At 42.0% G+C, this 13,755-nt stretch overlaps 1 protein-coding gene and 1 pseudogene across 1 annotated transcript; both read left to right on the forward strand.

Moving 5' to 3' along the window:
• Positions 1–670: 670 nt before the first annotated feature.
• Positions 671–9,947, forward strand: LOC121442072 (intelectin-1a-like). Its single transcript, XM_041643537.1, has 8 exons — positions 671–717; positions 1,343–1,353; positions 2,114–2,212; positions 3,341–3,588; positions 3,918–4,076; positions 4,417–4,537; positions 5,350–5,453; positions 9,801–9,947. Exons 1-8 carry the CDS (start codon positions 671–673, stop codon positions 9,945–9,947), a joined length of 936 nt encoding a protein of 311 aa, XP_041499471.1.
• A 1,390-nt stretch (positions 9,948–11,337) lies between these two features.
• Positions 11,338–13,755, forward strand: part of LOC121442016 — an 11,769-nt pseudogene continuing 9,351 nt past the window's right edge.

Raw genomic sequence — 13,755 nt, forward strand, 5'->3', positions numbered from 1 at the left:
AAACTCGCCCCCCCAAAAAAAGAGTTTTCTTCTCCTATGAAATGAGGATAAATATAAATATTTGGAGTTTTTAAGTATCATGTTGCAAGAAAGACTCAAACAAGAAAATCCAAATGGATGTCTAATGTTGCAAGTCTCATCTATTTCCTTTTTGAAAATACACAGATCGATGAAATTATCAAACCTAGTAATAGTACTAGGGTATGACAGTTAATGTTTGTCTTTTTTTTTTTTTGAGCCTTTTAATCCCATGAGTCAACACTGTACAAAGAACTTTCCTGCAATAAAAAAAAAAAGTTGATCGTGCAGCGGCATCCTGACAGAAAAGGGGGAGCCTGGCAAAGTCTGGGCTATTCCCACCAGGCTCTTCCCATAAAAGGACAAGAGCCTCACCTGGACCACACTAGAGACTCTGCAGAGAGAGGGGGGCTCATCTCCGCTCAGTGGGCAACTCTGAGTGTCTGGCCAGGTACAGAGGGGTAGGGAGTTGCTGTCACTGAAAGAAGAAAAGTGGACTCCGGCTCAGGTCTGCGTTAGGGCCCAGAGATACAGGGAGTTTAAAGGAAAGGAAGGAGCATTTAAGTGGAACTAGATAGGAACTGAGACAGGGATGGGGGAAAAGATGGTCTGGATAGAGAGTGACCTTCTTCTTGCTTTTCTCTAGATGACCATGATGAAACTCGGCTTCCTGCTGTTTATCGTCGTTGTCACCAGAGGGTACCCTGGTGAGTCTTGATACAGGACCCCAGATTCCTCTGGTCACCTCTAGCTTTAAAGAGAGTCATCTCTAGAGTGGGTTACTTCCAGGAACCTGGTCTCTGAGGGCCAAAGATCATGCTTTTCTTGATGTTGTCTGTTTATTGCTTTTGGAGAAAGGGTTTCTCTGTGTAGCCTGGCTGTCCTGGAACTTGATCTGTAGACCATGCTGGCTTCAACTCAGAGATCTCCCTGCCTCTGCCTCTGGAGTGCTGGGATTAAACGCATGGGTCACCACAGCTCGGCAGATGATGCCTTTTTAAGAAATAATAATAATAATTTTGACTCTGGAGTTCTGAGATTAAAGGCATGGGTCACCACAGCTCAGTTAATCATGCCTTTTTAAAAAATAACAATAATCTTGAAATTAAATAAGATGGCATTATTTTTCCCATTCCTTTTTCTTCTTCCAACATTTCACAATTATAACGCCCACCTCAGTACAAAAAAAAAAAGCCTCTTTATGTTTAATTGTGGATATATGCTCTTTTCCGAACATGTAAATACAATCTAGTCAATCGCCCATATTGATGATGCCTTTAAAATGCAAGCTGGGAGCTGATTGCCTCGTGAAAGAATTGGGCAGTGGCAGTGAGAGTTGGGATATGCGCTGGTCCAGATCCTGTACTTGTGTGTAGCTCTAGGGGAACTTCTGCAAGAACTGGGTCCCATCCTAGCCACTCATATGCTTAGGGCCTTGGCCTTGGGATTTCATTGCCAAGTGAATGATCTGCGTTGTGCCCAGAGAATGTTTACTTCAATTCCGCTCTCTACAAGAACCCAAAATTATTTTAAATGTGTAATTCCTCTTCTCTGTGTTTTCAGTAATTTTAAGGAAAAGGCAAGTCCCTAAATGCCATTTTATTTGATCTTTGCAAGATAATCTTTTTTCAGCTTGAATTGCACCATAGGGAACTGAGGCACACACAGTAAGTATAACCCAAAAATACTTGACTTGTACCCATGGAGCTACTTACACATAGGTAGAACTGACCCCAAAGTTCTCTTTTGTTTCTACCCTTCTAGGTTCTCAGGTTTGCAGAGTTGATGCTAATTTGCAAGGGTTTTTATTCCATGCTCTCTTGGTCACCCTCTGCACAGCTGCCCTCACTATCCATGCTCCAGGCACATTAGGCTCCCTGCATTTCTCCTACCTGCAAAGCTGGGCTTCATTTTATTCTTCTTTTTCAGGACATTGGGCACAAAGTTCTCCATGTCTTCATATCTTATCTTTATTCCTAGTTATAAATAATGTTGATTGTCAGAGGGAGGCTTTGAGAAGTTGTGGAATGAGTTTAGGATGAATGACAGGGGAGGCTGGGTGTCCCATGAGAGTGAAACTCTGCATCTTCTCTAGTTAAAGAGAACCTGGAAACCAACAGCCAGGCCAATCCTGTGTCTTCCTCTCTGTTCAGAAGCTGCAAGGAAATCAAGCAGAAAGTCAATAGGGCACGAGGTGAGTGATGAACATTTAAAGAGCACACTGTGATCCTAACACTTGGGAGACTACGGCAGAGGATTGAAAGCTCCAAGCCAGCCAGGGGAGACCCTGTCTCAGAAATGCAGACACATAACTCAGCTAGGAAATCAGGTTTTGTCCCACGGAACAGCTTTTCTTTTTTGATATAGAAAATGTGATAGAGCTGGGCGGTGATGTCACAGAGAGACCCCGATCTCAAGGGGAAAAAAGAAAAGAAAATTTCATAGAATGTACATAATGGATAAAAATTGCACTTAACTAATATTAAGGAGTTTTAGTCAAGAGCAACTTTCAAAATGGTAGGGATCACCACTATCCATATCCAGAAAGTTTTCATTCCTTAAAAAAAATCTGTAAGCCACAAAATAATAAATTTCTGTATTCTCTGTGAGCTGCTGTCTGTTTCCTACATCTATGAATCTGACAATTCTTGTTACATCGTCTGAGTAATCTGCCTTATTTCTTTAACATGCTTCACAGCTCATATGTGCTGTAGGAGAGTTCATTTATTTTTAAAAGATTGATTATTATTTGTGTGTATAGATACACATGTCTGTATGGGAAAATGTGTACATGTGTGTGCAGGTACATGCAGAGTCCAGAACAGGCCATCCATCCACTCTGGACCTGGAGTGACAGGCACTTGTACACTGCCAGGTGTTAGTGCTGGGAGCCTGACTCAAATCCTCTGCTAGAGCAGTACTTGCTCTTAACCATGGAGCTGTTTCTCCAGCCCACTTCACTCTTTTTGATGAATTCTTTCAGTTCTTGTGGCCAGAGCTGTAACAAACATGAATGTCCATTTCTGAGTCCCTGTTCCCAGTTCTGTGGAAATCTACCGAGGGGAGTTGCTAAGTCCTTGATAATACTGTGTTTAATTTTAGAAAAGAAACATCACTAACAGTTTGGGTAATTCCATCTTAAACCTCAGTCACAGAAGCATGGCGTTCTGAACTCAGGCCCAATCTCAGGGACACCTGTGGTGGGACACTCAGGGTATGAGGCATTAACCATGTTTGTGGTCCCTAGAGGCATTGTGTTTCCGGAGCAGAGATGGACAATGAGCCTGCACACAGGAGAAATGTGGACTGCTTCTTTTTACAGATGGCCTCTACTTCCTCCGCACGAAGAATGGTGTCATCTACCAGACCTTCTGTGACATGACCACTGATGGTGGTGGATGGACACTGGTGGCCAGTGTGCACGAGAACAATATGTATGGGAAGTGCACAGTGGGCGATCGCTGGTCCAGTCAGCAAGGCAATAGAGCAGACTACCCAGAGGGGGATGGCAACTGGGCCAACTACAACACCTTTGGGACTGCAGAGGGGGCCACAAGTGATGACTACAAGGTAGGTACACTCTGTGACACTTGGGAAAGCATGAGGATGTGAGTGTAGCTCAAGCAGGCTATGGAGAGGGTGGGAAGGTTGTTCTTCAACACAGGGCTGAAGAAGTGAAAAGTGTTTATCTTGAATCTCAGCATCCTCCCAAGTAGGGTTTTCGGTAAGTAGGTGGTGGTGATGTGACCATTGTCCTTGGAAATAATGACATCTGAACATGGCTGACCCTCTGTCCACCTGGAGCCCAGAGATACCAGCTGTGCTGGACACTGTGCATGAGGGTCTTCTGCTTAGTGAAATCTTCTGTCTGCTCAGGCTCAGTGTTGGTTGCTTTCCAGAACCCTGGCTACTTCGACATCCAGGCTGAGAACCTGGGCATCTGGCATGTGCCCAACAATAGCCCCCTGGAATATTGGAGGAACAGATCCCTATTGCGGTACCGCACTTTTACTGGTTCCCTTCAGCTCCTGGGCCATAACCTGTTTGGCCTATACCAGGTACTGGAGACTACTGGGTGTGGAAAGAGAGGCAGGTGTTTAAGGTTGGATGGGTTGTATTACGTCTTTCCCTAATTCTAAGTGTATTGAGCCAAGGAAGACAAGGGATAGATGTATGTAGAAAAAAGGAGAGAGAAGGGAGGGGAGGGGAGAGAATGGGAGAGGAGGTGTCTGAGATGTCAGAGAGACACAGACAAAGGAAAGGATTCCTTCTTATCTGACTGGTTTGGAAACAATCTCACTTACTGGACACATGCAGGGCTTCTCTGTCCAGGGCAGTGTTTCTGGGATTGCCAGTGCTGCCATCCTTATGCAGTGACTCCTTTTTTATTCCTTGTAGATGTACCCGGTGAAATATGGAATAGGGAAGTGTTGGACTGACAATGGCCCAGCATTACCTGTGCGCTATGACTTTGGTGATGCACAGAAGACAGCATCTTATTACTCCCCCAGTGGCCAGAGTGAGTCTCCAATGCACCTTTGAACCCTCTGCAGAAGAAGTGATAAACTCAGTTATGAGAAGCAGCAGCCATTTACCATCCACCACAGCCTGCTTCTCTTCTATGAATGCTTCCGTTTTGTGTTACTTCACTCAATTGATTTCCCTTGGCTTCTCAACTATCACTAACTCGTTTTTCAGCTTAGGAGACTGCAGCACTAAAGTCCAAGAACTTGTCAGCGAGCACAGGGCATAAACAGGAGAGTTGGCATTTGCACCAGGGATGAATGGTTCCAAAATCTACTCTTTGCAACATCGTTATCAGTCAAAAGTTTTTTTTAGGAACAAACCAGTTTCCGTGTGCCCAAAGCTGAACAACAGGAAAATATGGTTTTCTTTCAGTTGTGAGGGATATGTGCCATGTTGTTTGATAGAACAGCAAATGCGGCATATACTCTTTATAAATGCTAAGCTTGTGCTGTATAATCCAATGCTCTTCTTATTTATGCTTGGGATGTAACGATTAAAGAAAAGTTAGCAAGGTAAATACGAACAGAACCAGAATGAATGCACTTGCTAACTGCTGTGACAAGCCCTGGGAGATATTCAGTAGACACTTTGCTGTATCAGAAATCTCTCCATCCAAACTCTGACAGATGGGGACCTTTTAACAAGGACCAACTCCTGGGGTCTGTGGATGAGAACAGATATAATTCCCCCAAAGGTCTGATATATATTTCAGACTGTATATCCTGAACCTTTAACACCAAATTTCAGGCTGACATCTATTTCTAGCATGTTCCTTGAATGTTGTTTCCTGTCTCTTGTTTTCAGAGGAATTCACTGCAGGATACATCCAATTCAGAGTGTTTAATAATGAGAGAGCAGCCAACGCCTTGTGTGCAGGGGTGAAGGTCACTGGATGTAACACTGAACATGTGAGTCTGTGTATTGACCAAAGAGGCTCACGAGTAAGACTGAGGTAGCAAGTGTGTATCTGTGTTTATTGAATATAGGAGACTGCCATGCTAGTGTGTGTGCATGTATGAGAGTGTGACCTTTCCCTGTGCCTGCTTGGTCTCAGGAATCAGAAGTTCTATCTAAATACAGAAATCCTGTCTTGTTGAAAAAAAAAAGGTCAACATTACAAACTTCTAATGCACTGTTGCTTATTGCTTAGCTTTTAGGATAAAACATTCAGTCAGCAGGAATGAGGGTAACACTTGTATTCAGGAAGCTGTGTGCAAACCTTTGGGGCTGAGATTGTTAGAGAGACACCGGTATTTTCACTCACTACCTGGGATTTAGCTTTCAGAGTGAAAAAATAATTCTTTCTATCCATTTCCAAGACTTGTACAGGTGTTCCTTTCATCAAGGGGTTAGTATAAGAGTCCTGAACATCTGGTAGACCTCTCAGGTGATTCTCTGCCATATCACAGGGAATTTCTCTTGTTGGATGTTGGCTTATCAACTAAGTGCCAAGGCAGGTGGACTCTTCTCCAACTGCAAATTGATGTCCCACTGAGCCTGGGATCATTAGACTCAAATTGTTTTGTTTTGCTCTTTTGATACTTTTTCAAAAAGGTTGAGAACAGAGTCATTTTATTGCCAGACTGGAGTCTGTAACAAGTTAGCATGTTCTGGAAAGCATGGTAATGCATATATTCAATCCCAGCACTTGGGTGGTGAGTTTGAGGCCATCCTGGTCTAAATAGTGAGTTCCAGATCAACCGGAGTTACATAGTAAGACCCTGTTTCAAAAAAAATTAGCATGTTTTTTTGGGATTCAGACATCTGTAAAAATAACAGTCTGAGAAATCGGTCATCAGCTCCTGGCAGATGATTCTGAGGATTTCAGTGTCTACTTATTTCTCAGTCAGTAGCTTGCCCTTACCTGGTCATGATGAGGCAGCTCTGCTATCAAGGAGGACCTTGGGACTGCGAAGTGAAATGATTAAATAGGGAGAATATCTGGTGTTGAAGGAGTACCAAGCTATCTTCAATTTTGTTAAGTAATATGGATTTGGAATACAGGAAGTGCTAATTTTGGAAATGTTAACATGGACTAGATCAGGAAACAATTTTTACATCAGACCAGTGGTCTTCTGACTGTATAAGTGATGAACACCACTGCAGTGTTTTAACAGGCAGATGCGATTAATGTGAGCGTTCTTTATCTTTCAAAGATGACACTGGAAACCTAGAGGTGACCGATTCTAATGGAGGAAAAACTAAGTGTAAGGAAATAAGTATTGGCTTCAAAGGTTCAAATTATAGCCTGATGTGATGAAAATTTGGGGGGGGGTGGAAATAAATGAGTTCCAAAGAATTTAAATTTATTAATAGTTGAACACAGATAATGGGAAGTGAAGACACTTATAATGAGTATCTTTCTGTTCCATCAGCCAACTCTCAAATGATAACACAGAGAGTTCTTATTAATTATGAAAGCGTGGCCTTAATTTAGGCTTGTTTCTAACTAACTCTTATAACTTAAATTAACCCATATTTTTTAATCATGTTCTTGCTTATTACCTCATCTCCATTATGCCTATCCTGCTTCTTCCACCTCTAGCTGGTAACTGCCTTTCTTCTTCCCAGAACTCCCCCTGTCCAGAATTCCCACCTATACCTTCTGCTTAGACATTGCCCATTTAGCTTTTTATTAAACCAATCACAGCAACACATCTTCACACAGCGCAATGGAATATTTTGCAACAGACATTTTGAATAATTTCATGGTTTTCATTTGAATAGGTGAATATCAAATAGTAAACCAAGATGTCTAGATGCTGAATATGTTTGTGATCAAGAACGGATATATACTTATTGTTGATATGAGCAGCGGGGCTGCTTCCCGCCACCCAGCTAGCTTATGTCCCGAAATAATTACACAGAAACAGTATTCTTTTAAACACTGCTTGGCCCATTAGTTCCAGCCTCTTATTGGCTAGCTCTTACACATTGATCTAACCCATTTCTGATAATCTGTGTAGCCCACGAGGTGGCTTAACAGGGAATATCTTAACCTGCATCTGTCTGGAGTGGGAGAATCATGGCGACTCACTGACTCAGCTTCTTTCTCCCAGCATTCTGTTCTGTCTACTCTGCCTACCTAATTTTCTGTCCTATTAGGGCCAAGCAGTTTTCTTTATTAATTAACCAATGAAAGCAACAGATAAATACAAGACCCACCTCCATCAACGTATATGATGTTGGATTTTTAAAAAAAAACATTTGTTTGATTTTGCTAGTATGTGTGCGCATGTGTATTCAAGTGATCACAGCAGTCAAAAGGGGACATTGGATCCCTGGAAATCAGGATTGGGTCCTGGAAAGTTGGGATTGGGAAATCTTTTGATTAGATACTGGGGACTGATATGGATGCCAGGATCTGAACTTTGGTTCTCTGATAGAGTAGTTAGATGTCTTAACCTGGGGTTATCTCTCCAGCCTTCATGTTACTAGCTTGTTTGGAAAGGGTTTTATTTTGTCTTGTTTCAGATGTATTTATTTAATTTGATGTGTATGAGTGTTTTGTCTACATGAATGTTTATATATTGCTTGAGTTCTTGGTGCCCTTGAGCCAGGAAAGGGCATTCTATGCCCTGGAACTGGAATTATAACAACTGTGAGCCCCATATAGGTTCTGGAACACAAGCCTGATCCTCTGTAAAAACAGTAAGTACTCTTAACCACATAGCTATCTCTCTAGCACCAGTGTTACATGGTTTGATCAGTGATGGGCTTTGAATATGATGGGGGTCCCAAAGGATTTGTATTACCTACTAACATCATAGTCGTTCTAGCTTCTGTAAATACAACCTATGATGTCCACAATGACAAACTTGTCAATGAACTAATCCCCATTTATAAGTTATATGTAAGTAACTGGGTTGTTGCTGTTTTGGTTTTGTTGTTGTTGTTGTTGTTGTTGTTGTCATGTGGGGTATAAAATCCCTAAGAGTGATTATAAGTGGATGTCCAATTTTTAAGTCTTAAATGAAAGAAATATTTAGAATACAGCTATGGATTTAGGCCATAAGTGAATTGATCATAACTAACACTAAAAGGGTAACACAAAGTACAAAAGAGTTGTAATGTGTCCCCTCTGGGAAGTAGTACATAATGGATTCATGAACAAAAATTCTATCCAGGAAACCTGAGGGCAAAGATTTAGAGAAGTAGAAGGAAAGGTGGGAAGAGACAGTGGTGCCACAAAAGTCAATGGAAGGGACCTTTATGGATCAAATAGAATGATACTACCAATGGAGAGTCTGATGGGGGAAAAAGAATAACACTGAAGTTGGCTGTTCAGTTGTTTCTCGGCTCCTCAGCTTTGTTACTTTTTGCCACTCTGATAAATACATAAGAGAAATTAAATATAGAAAGAAGGGTTGCTAGCTAGTTTTATGACAACTTGACACAAGCTATAGTCATCTGAGATGGGGGAACCTCAACTGAGAAAATGCATAAGATCAGGCTGTAGGCAAGACTATGGAGCATTTTCTTAATTGCTGATTGATGAAGAAGGATCCCGCCCATTGTGGGTGGTGCCAACCCCAGCTGATGGTCCTGAGTTCTGTAAAACAGTCTGAACAAACCATGAGGAGCAAGACAGAAAGTAGTACTTCTCCACGTGCTCAGTATCCATTCCTGCATCCAGGTTCCAACACGGTTGAATTCTTGCCCTGACTTCCTTCCGTGATGAACAGTGATGTGAATGTATAAGCCAAATAAAGCTTTTTTTCCCCAAGTTGCTTTAATCATGATGCTCCATCACAGCAATAAACACAGTAAACCTGATTAATAAAGGGCTTTATTAATTTCATGGTTTCCGAGATTTTAACCCATTGTCATTTGGCTCTATTGCTTTTAAATCCATAGTGGTGCAGGAATATTATGCAGGAAAGACATATCAGAGCAATTTGGCTCACTGCATAGCAACAAGGAGCCAAGAAAGACCAGGAAAGACCAGGGCAAAATACCCTTCAAAACATGCCACTCACACCTTCAGTGATCTATTTCCTCTAACCAAATACCCCACTCCGATCCCTAGTTTCACCACCTCCCAATAATCAGTTCAAAATTGTAAATCCATCAATGAGTAGCCAATTGATCAAAGCAGAGTTGTCATATTCAAGCCTTCCAGAAAGTCCTGCCTTTGAATGTTACTTACACTGGAGAAGAGATCTTGGGGACATAACACCTTTGGGAGGGCACTTTATATCCAAACCATAACACCATCTGAACTCTCATTGCTATTTCCTTCCCCTGTTTTTCAGCACTGCATTGGTGGAGGAGGATACTTCCCAGAAGGCAGGCAGTGTGGCGACTTCTCTTCATTTGATTGGAATGGATACGGAACTCACAGTGGGTTCAGCAATAGCCGGGAGATAACTGAAGCAGCTGTACTTCTGTTCTATCGTTGAGAACTTTGTGGTGTGGGATCCAGACTTCTCCAGTCTGTGAATTCGCATGTGCTGGGAAAAACTTACCTAGTAACTAGAATGCTAATGACACCGGAAAGAGAATAAATAGTGTTCATTGCAGGCTTAGGTGTCTTCATAATTTTTTTTTTTTGTGCAAGGGTGGGTGATTTCAAAAGAGTTTCTGCTGCCCTGTATGATTCTCTTGGGATATCAGGACTGTGTGTGTGTGTGTGTGTGTGTGTGTGTGTGTGTGTGTGTGTATGCATTTCAGTATCTGTTTCACTCTGTGGGTGGGGGTCACACAAGCTGTTATGTCATGGAGGCCAGAGGACAATTTTATAACTCAGGTTTCTCCTTCTACCCTGTGGATCTTGAGAATCAAACTCAAGTCACTGGACTCACTTGCAAGCACCCCTACCAGATGAGCCATCTTACTGGCCCTACATGATTAGGGCAAAGAAGGAGGCCAAGATAGAAGAGAAAATTCAGGAAAGAACAACTATCAAAAATCGGGTTATTACGAATAGAAAAGGAAACAAGAGTAAATGAAAACAAGTAGAGAGACCACTAGCAATTTGTCATCCAGGATGTAAAAAATCTAGTTCAAACAAGATAAATACTCTTCCCTGTCCCAACATTCTTTTTAATATGTACTAAACATATTAATATGTTTTGCCTACATGTATACATGTACCATGTGTGTGCAGTGCCCAAGGAGGCCAGAAGAGGGCATCAAATCCCCTGGAATTGGAGTTATAGACAGTTGTGAGCTTTGAGGGAACCAAACCTATGTTTTCTGCAAGAGCAGTTTAAGATAAATTTCATACACATAAGACTCCATCAGAAAAAAAAAAGGAGGTGATAAGAAAGAGGAGTAAAAAGAGGATGGGAAAATAATAGAGAGATGACTCAGCAGTTACAAGGACATTATTTTTTCAAAGGACCCAAGGGCAGTGACCAGCACTCACTTCAGGCAGCTCACAACCCCCTATAGCCCCAGTTGTAGGGAATCCAATGACCTAATCGGGACTCAGCAGGCACCTGCACACAATATGGTATATATTACCACACAGAAACACATATATACATAATTCTTTTACATATTTTTATTTTAATCTTTAAAAAGAAAGCAAGAAAATTATGAGGTAACATACCTACTCCCTGTCCTGTATCCCTCGGGGTGTTTGAGAAGCTACTTAAGAGAGTATGGCTGGAGATCGCATCACTCAGAGGAAGAAGTGAGAGGGCCACCTGCCCTTGTTCTGATACCCTTGGTTCAGATCCCACATGCCCTGCTCACATCCCTTCCCATCCCACTTCCTGCCCCCACACCTACCTTGGGCAGATACCAGCTGCTCAGGTACAGATCAGACCAGTCAGAAGAACGTATATGAAGCTCTCCTACCCTCGGAACCCCCACATGCAGCCTCAGATGAAATACAAAAGACCCAAGCTACTGACACACTGCTGCTCAGGTGCAGGCCACACCATTCAGAAGAGTACCAACCCCTACTGGACCAAAGGCCATACTAGCTGCCAGGAGTCCAGTCCACAACTCTGACAAAAATTCCCTGCTTGAACAGAGTTCACACCAGCTGCCAGAAGTACAGGCACCCCAGGCTCCTCAAGTCACTTCTAGCCTTAAAGGCAGTCAGCACCAGCCTTGGATACTTTCCAGACCTGGGTCTCTTGAGGGTCAGAGATCACGCTTTTGTTGTTATCATTCCTGTTGTTTGTTTTTTTTTTTTTTTTGGAGACAGGGTTTCTCTGTATAGCCCTGGGCTGTCCTGGACTTGATCTGTAGACCAGACTGCCCTCAAACTCAGAGATCTTCCTACCTCTGCCTCCCGAATGCTGGGAATAAAGAAGTGGGTCACCACAGTTCATGCCTCTAAAAATAATAATAATAATAATAAATATTTTCAATTAAATATGATTGCATTCTTTTCCCACTCCTTTTCCTCCCTCCAGCCTTTCCCAATTATTGCCCACCCTCAGTCTATAAGAAGATAAATTTTGTTTAGTTGTGGGTTTATGATGCCATCCATCATAGAGATGATGCCTTTGAGATGTAGGCTGGGTGATGATTGCCTCTTGAAGGAATTGGACAGTGTCCGTGAGATTGTTGGAAAATGCCTTGGTCCTAACTCTATTCTTATGTGTAACTCTAGAGGAAATTCTGAAGGAACTGTGTCCCATCTTAGTCATTCCTTATGCTAAGGTCCTTGGCCTTTGAGTTTCAGTGCCAAGGGAACAGTCTGGTTTGTGGCCAGAGAATGTTTAATTCAATTCTGCTCTCTACAAGAACTCAAAATTATTTTAAATGTGTAATTCCTCTTCACTGATATTTTGGTATCTTTAAGTAAGAAGGCAAGTCCCTAAATGTCATCTTATGTGATCTCCACATGATAATCCATGTCGGCTTGATATTAGACACTAGGGAACTGAGTTTCAGACACAGTGAATACAATCTAAAAATGCTTGACTTGTGAACATGGAGCTACTTACACCTGAGCAGCTCTGACACCAAAGTTCTCATTTGTTTCCACTCGTCTAGGTTCTCAGAGGACTTTGCAGAGTTGAGGCCAATTTGCAAGGCTTTTGCTTCCATGCTCTCTTGGTCTTGCTTCTGCCCTGTGAGCCTCACTACCCATGCTTCAGACACATTAGGCTCCCTGCATTTCCTCTACCTGCAAAGCTGGACTTCACTTTATTCTTCTTCTTCAGGACTTTGGACACAAATTTCTCCACAGATCTCTTGTCTTTATTCCTACTTAGAAATCTTGTTGATTCTCAGAGGGAGGCTTTGAGAAGTCGTGGAATGAGTTTAGGATGAATGAGAGAAGAGGCTGGGTGACCAATGAGATTGAAACTCTGCATCTTCTCTTGTTAAAGAGAACCTGGACACCAACAGCCGGGCCAATCCTGTGTCTTCCTCTCTGTTCAGAAGCTGCAAGGAAATCAAGCAGGAGGTCACTGGGGCACTAGGTAAGTGATGAACATTTAAAGAGCACACTGTGACCCTAACACTTGGGAGCCTACGGCAGAGGACTAAAATCTCCAAGTCAACCTGGGGAGACCCTGGCTCAGAAATGCAGATACATAACCCAGCAAGGAAATCAGGCTTTTGTCCCATGGAACAGCTTTATTTATATATAGAAAATGTTACAAAATGTACATAGTGGATAAAAATTGCACTTAATCAAATATAAAGGTATTCAGAGTCAAGAATGACTTTCACAAAGGTATGGATCACCACTGTCCAACCCCAGACAGTTTGTGTTCCTTTAATAGAAATTCTGTAGCAATGAACTCCCATATTCCCTGTGAGTTGCTGTTCTGTTTCCTACTTCTATGAATCTTTCAATATCTGTTACCTCATATGACTAACCTGCCTCATTTTGTTAGCAATCATCAAGGCTCATATGTGTTGTAAAATAGTTCATTTATTTTAAAAAGATTTATTATTATTACTGTGTGTAGATAAACATGTCTGTGTGGGATATTGTGTACATGTATGTGTAGGTACATGCAGAGTTCAGAATAGGCCATCTAGTCCTCCGGAACTGGAGTGACGTGCACTTGTACAAATGCCAAGTGTGAGGGATGAGAACCTAACTCAATTCCTCTGCTAGAGCAGTACTTGCTCTTAACCACTGAGCCATTTTTCCAGTTCACTTTACTCTTTTTGATCTATTGGATATATAGGAATGTACACAATATATATTTTGCATAGGAGACAGCATAGAATATAATGGGTATTCCTTTTTCTATAGAAAAGTACTTGACTTGTTTTCTGTCTTTCAGG

This window comes from Microtus oregoni, unplaced genomic scaffold, assembly GCF_018167655.1.
Source record: "Microtus oregoni isolate MIOR12 unplaced genomic scaffold, Mior012 000086F_ref0000336, whole genome shotgun sequence".
In the NCBI taxonomy this organism is placed as follows: domain Eukaryota; kingdom Metazoa; phylum Chordata; class Mammalia; order Rodentia; family Cricetidae; genus Microtus; species Microtus oregoni.

Coding starts and splice junctions, on each gene's coding strand:
- LOC121442072 (XM_041643537.1), top strand. CDS start 671: ATGATGAAACTCGGCTTCCTGCTGTTTATCGTCGTTGTCACCAGAGG. Junction 2,213..3,340: donor GAAAGTCAATAGGGCACGAG/GTGAGTGATGAA, acceptor TTCTTTTTACAG/ATGGCCTCTACTTCCTCCGC. Junction 5,454..9,800: donor CTGGATGTAACACTGAACAT/GTGAGTCTGTGT, acceptor CCTGTTTTTCAG/CACTGCATTGGTGGAGGAGG.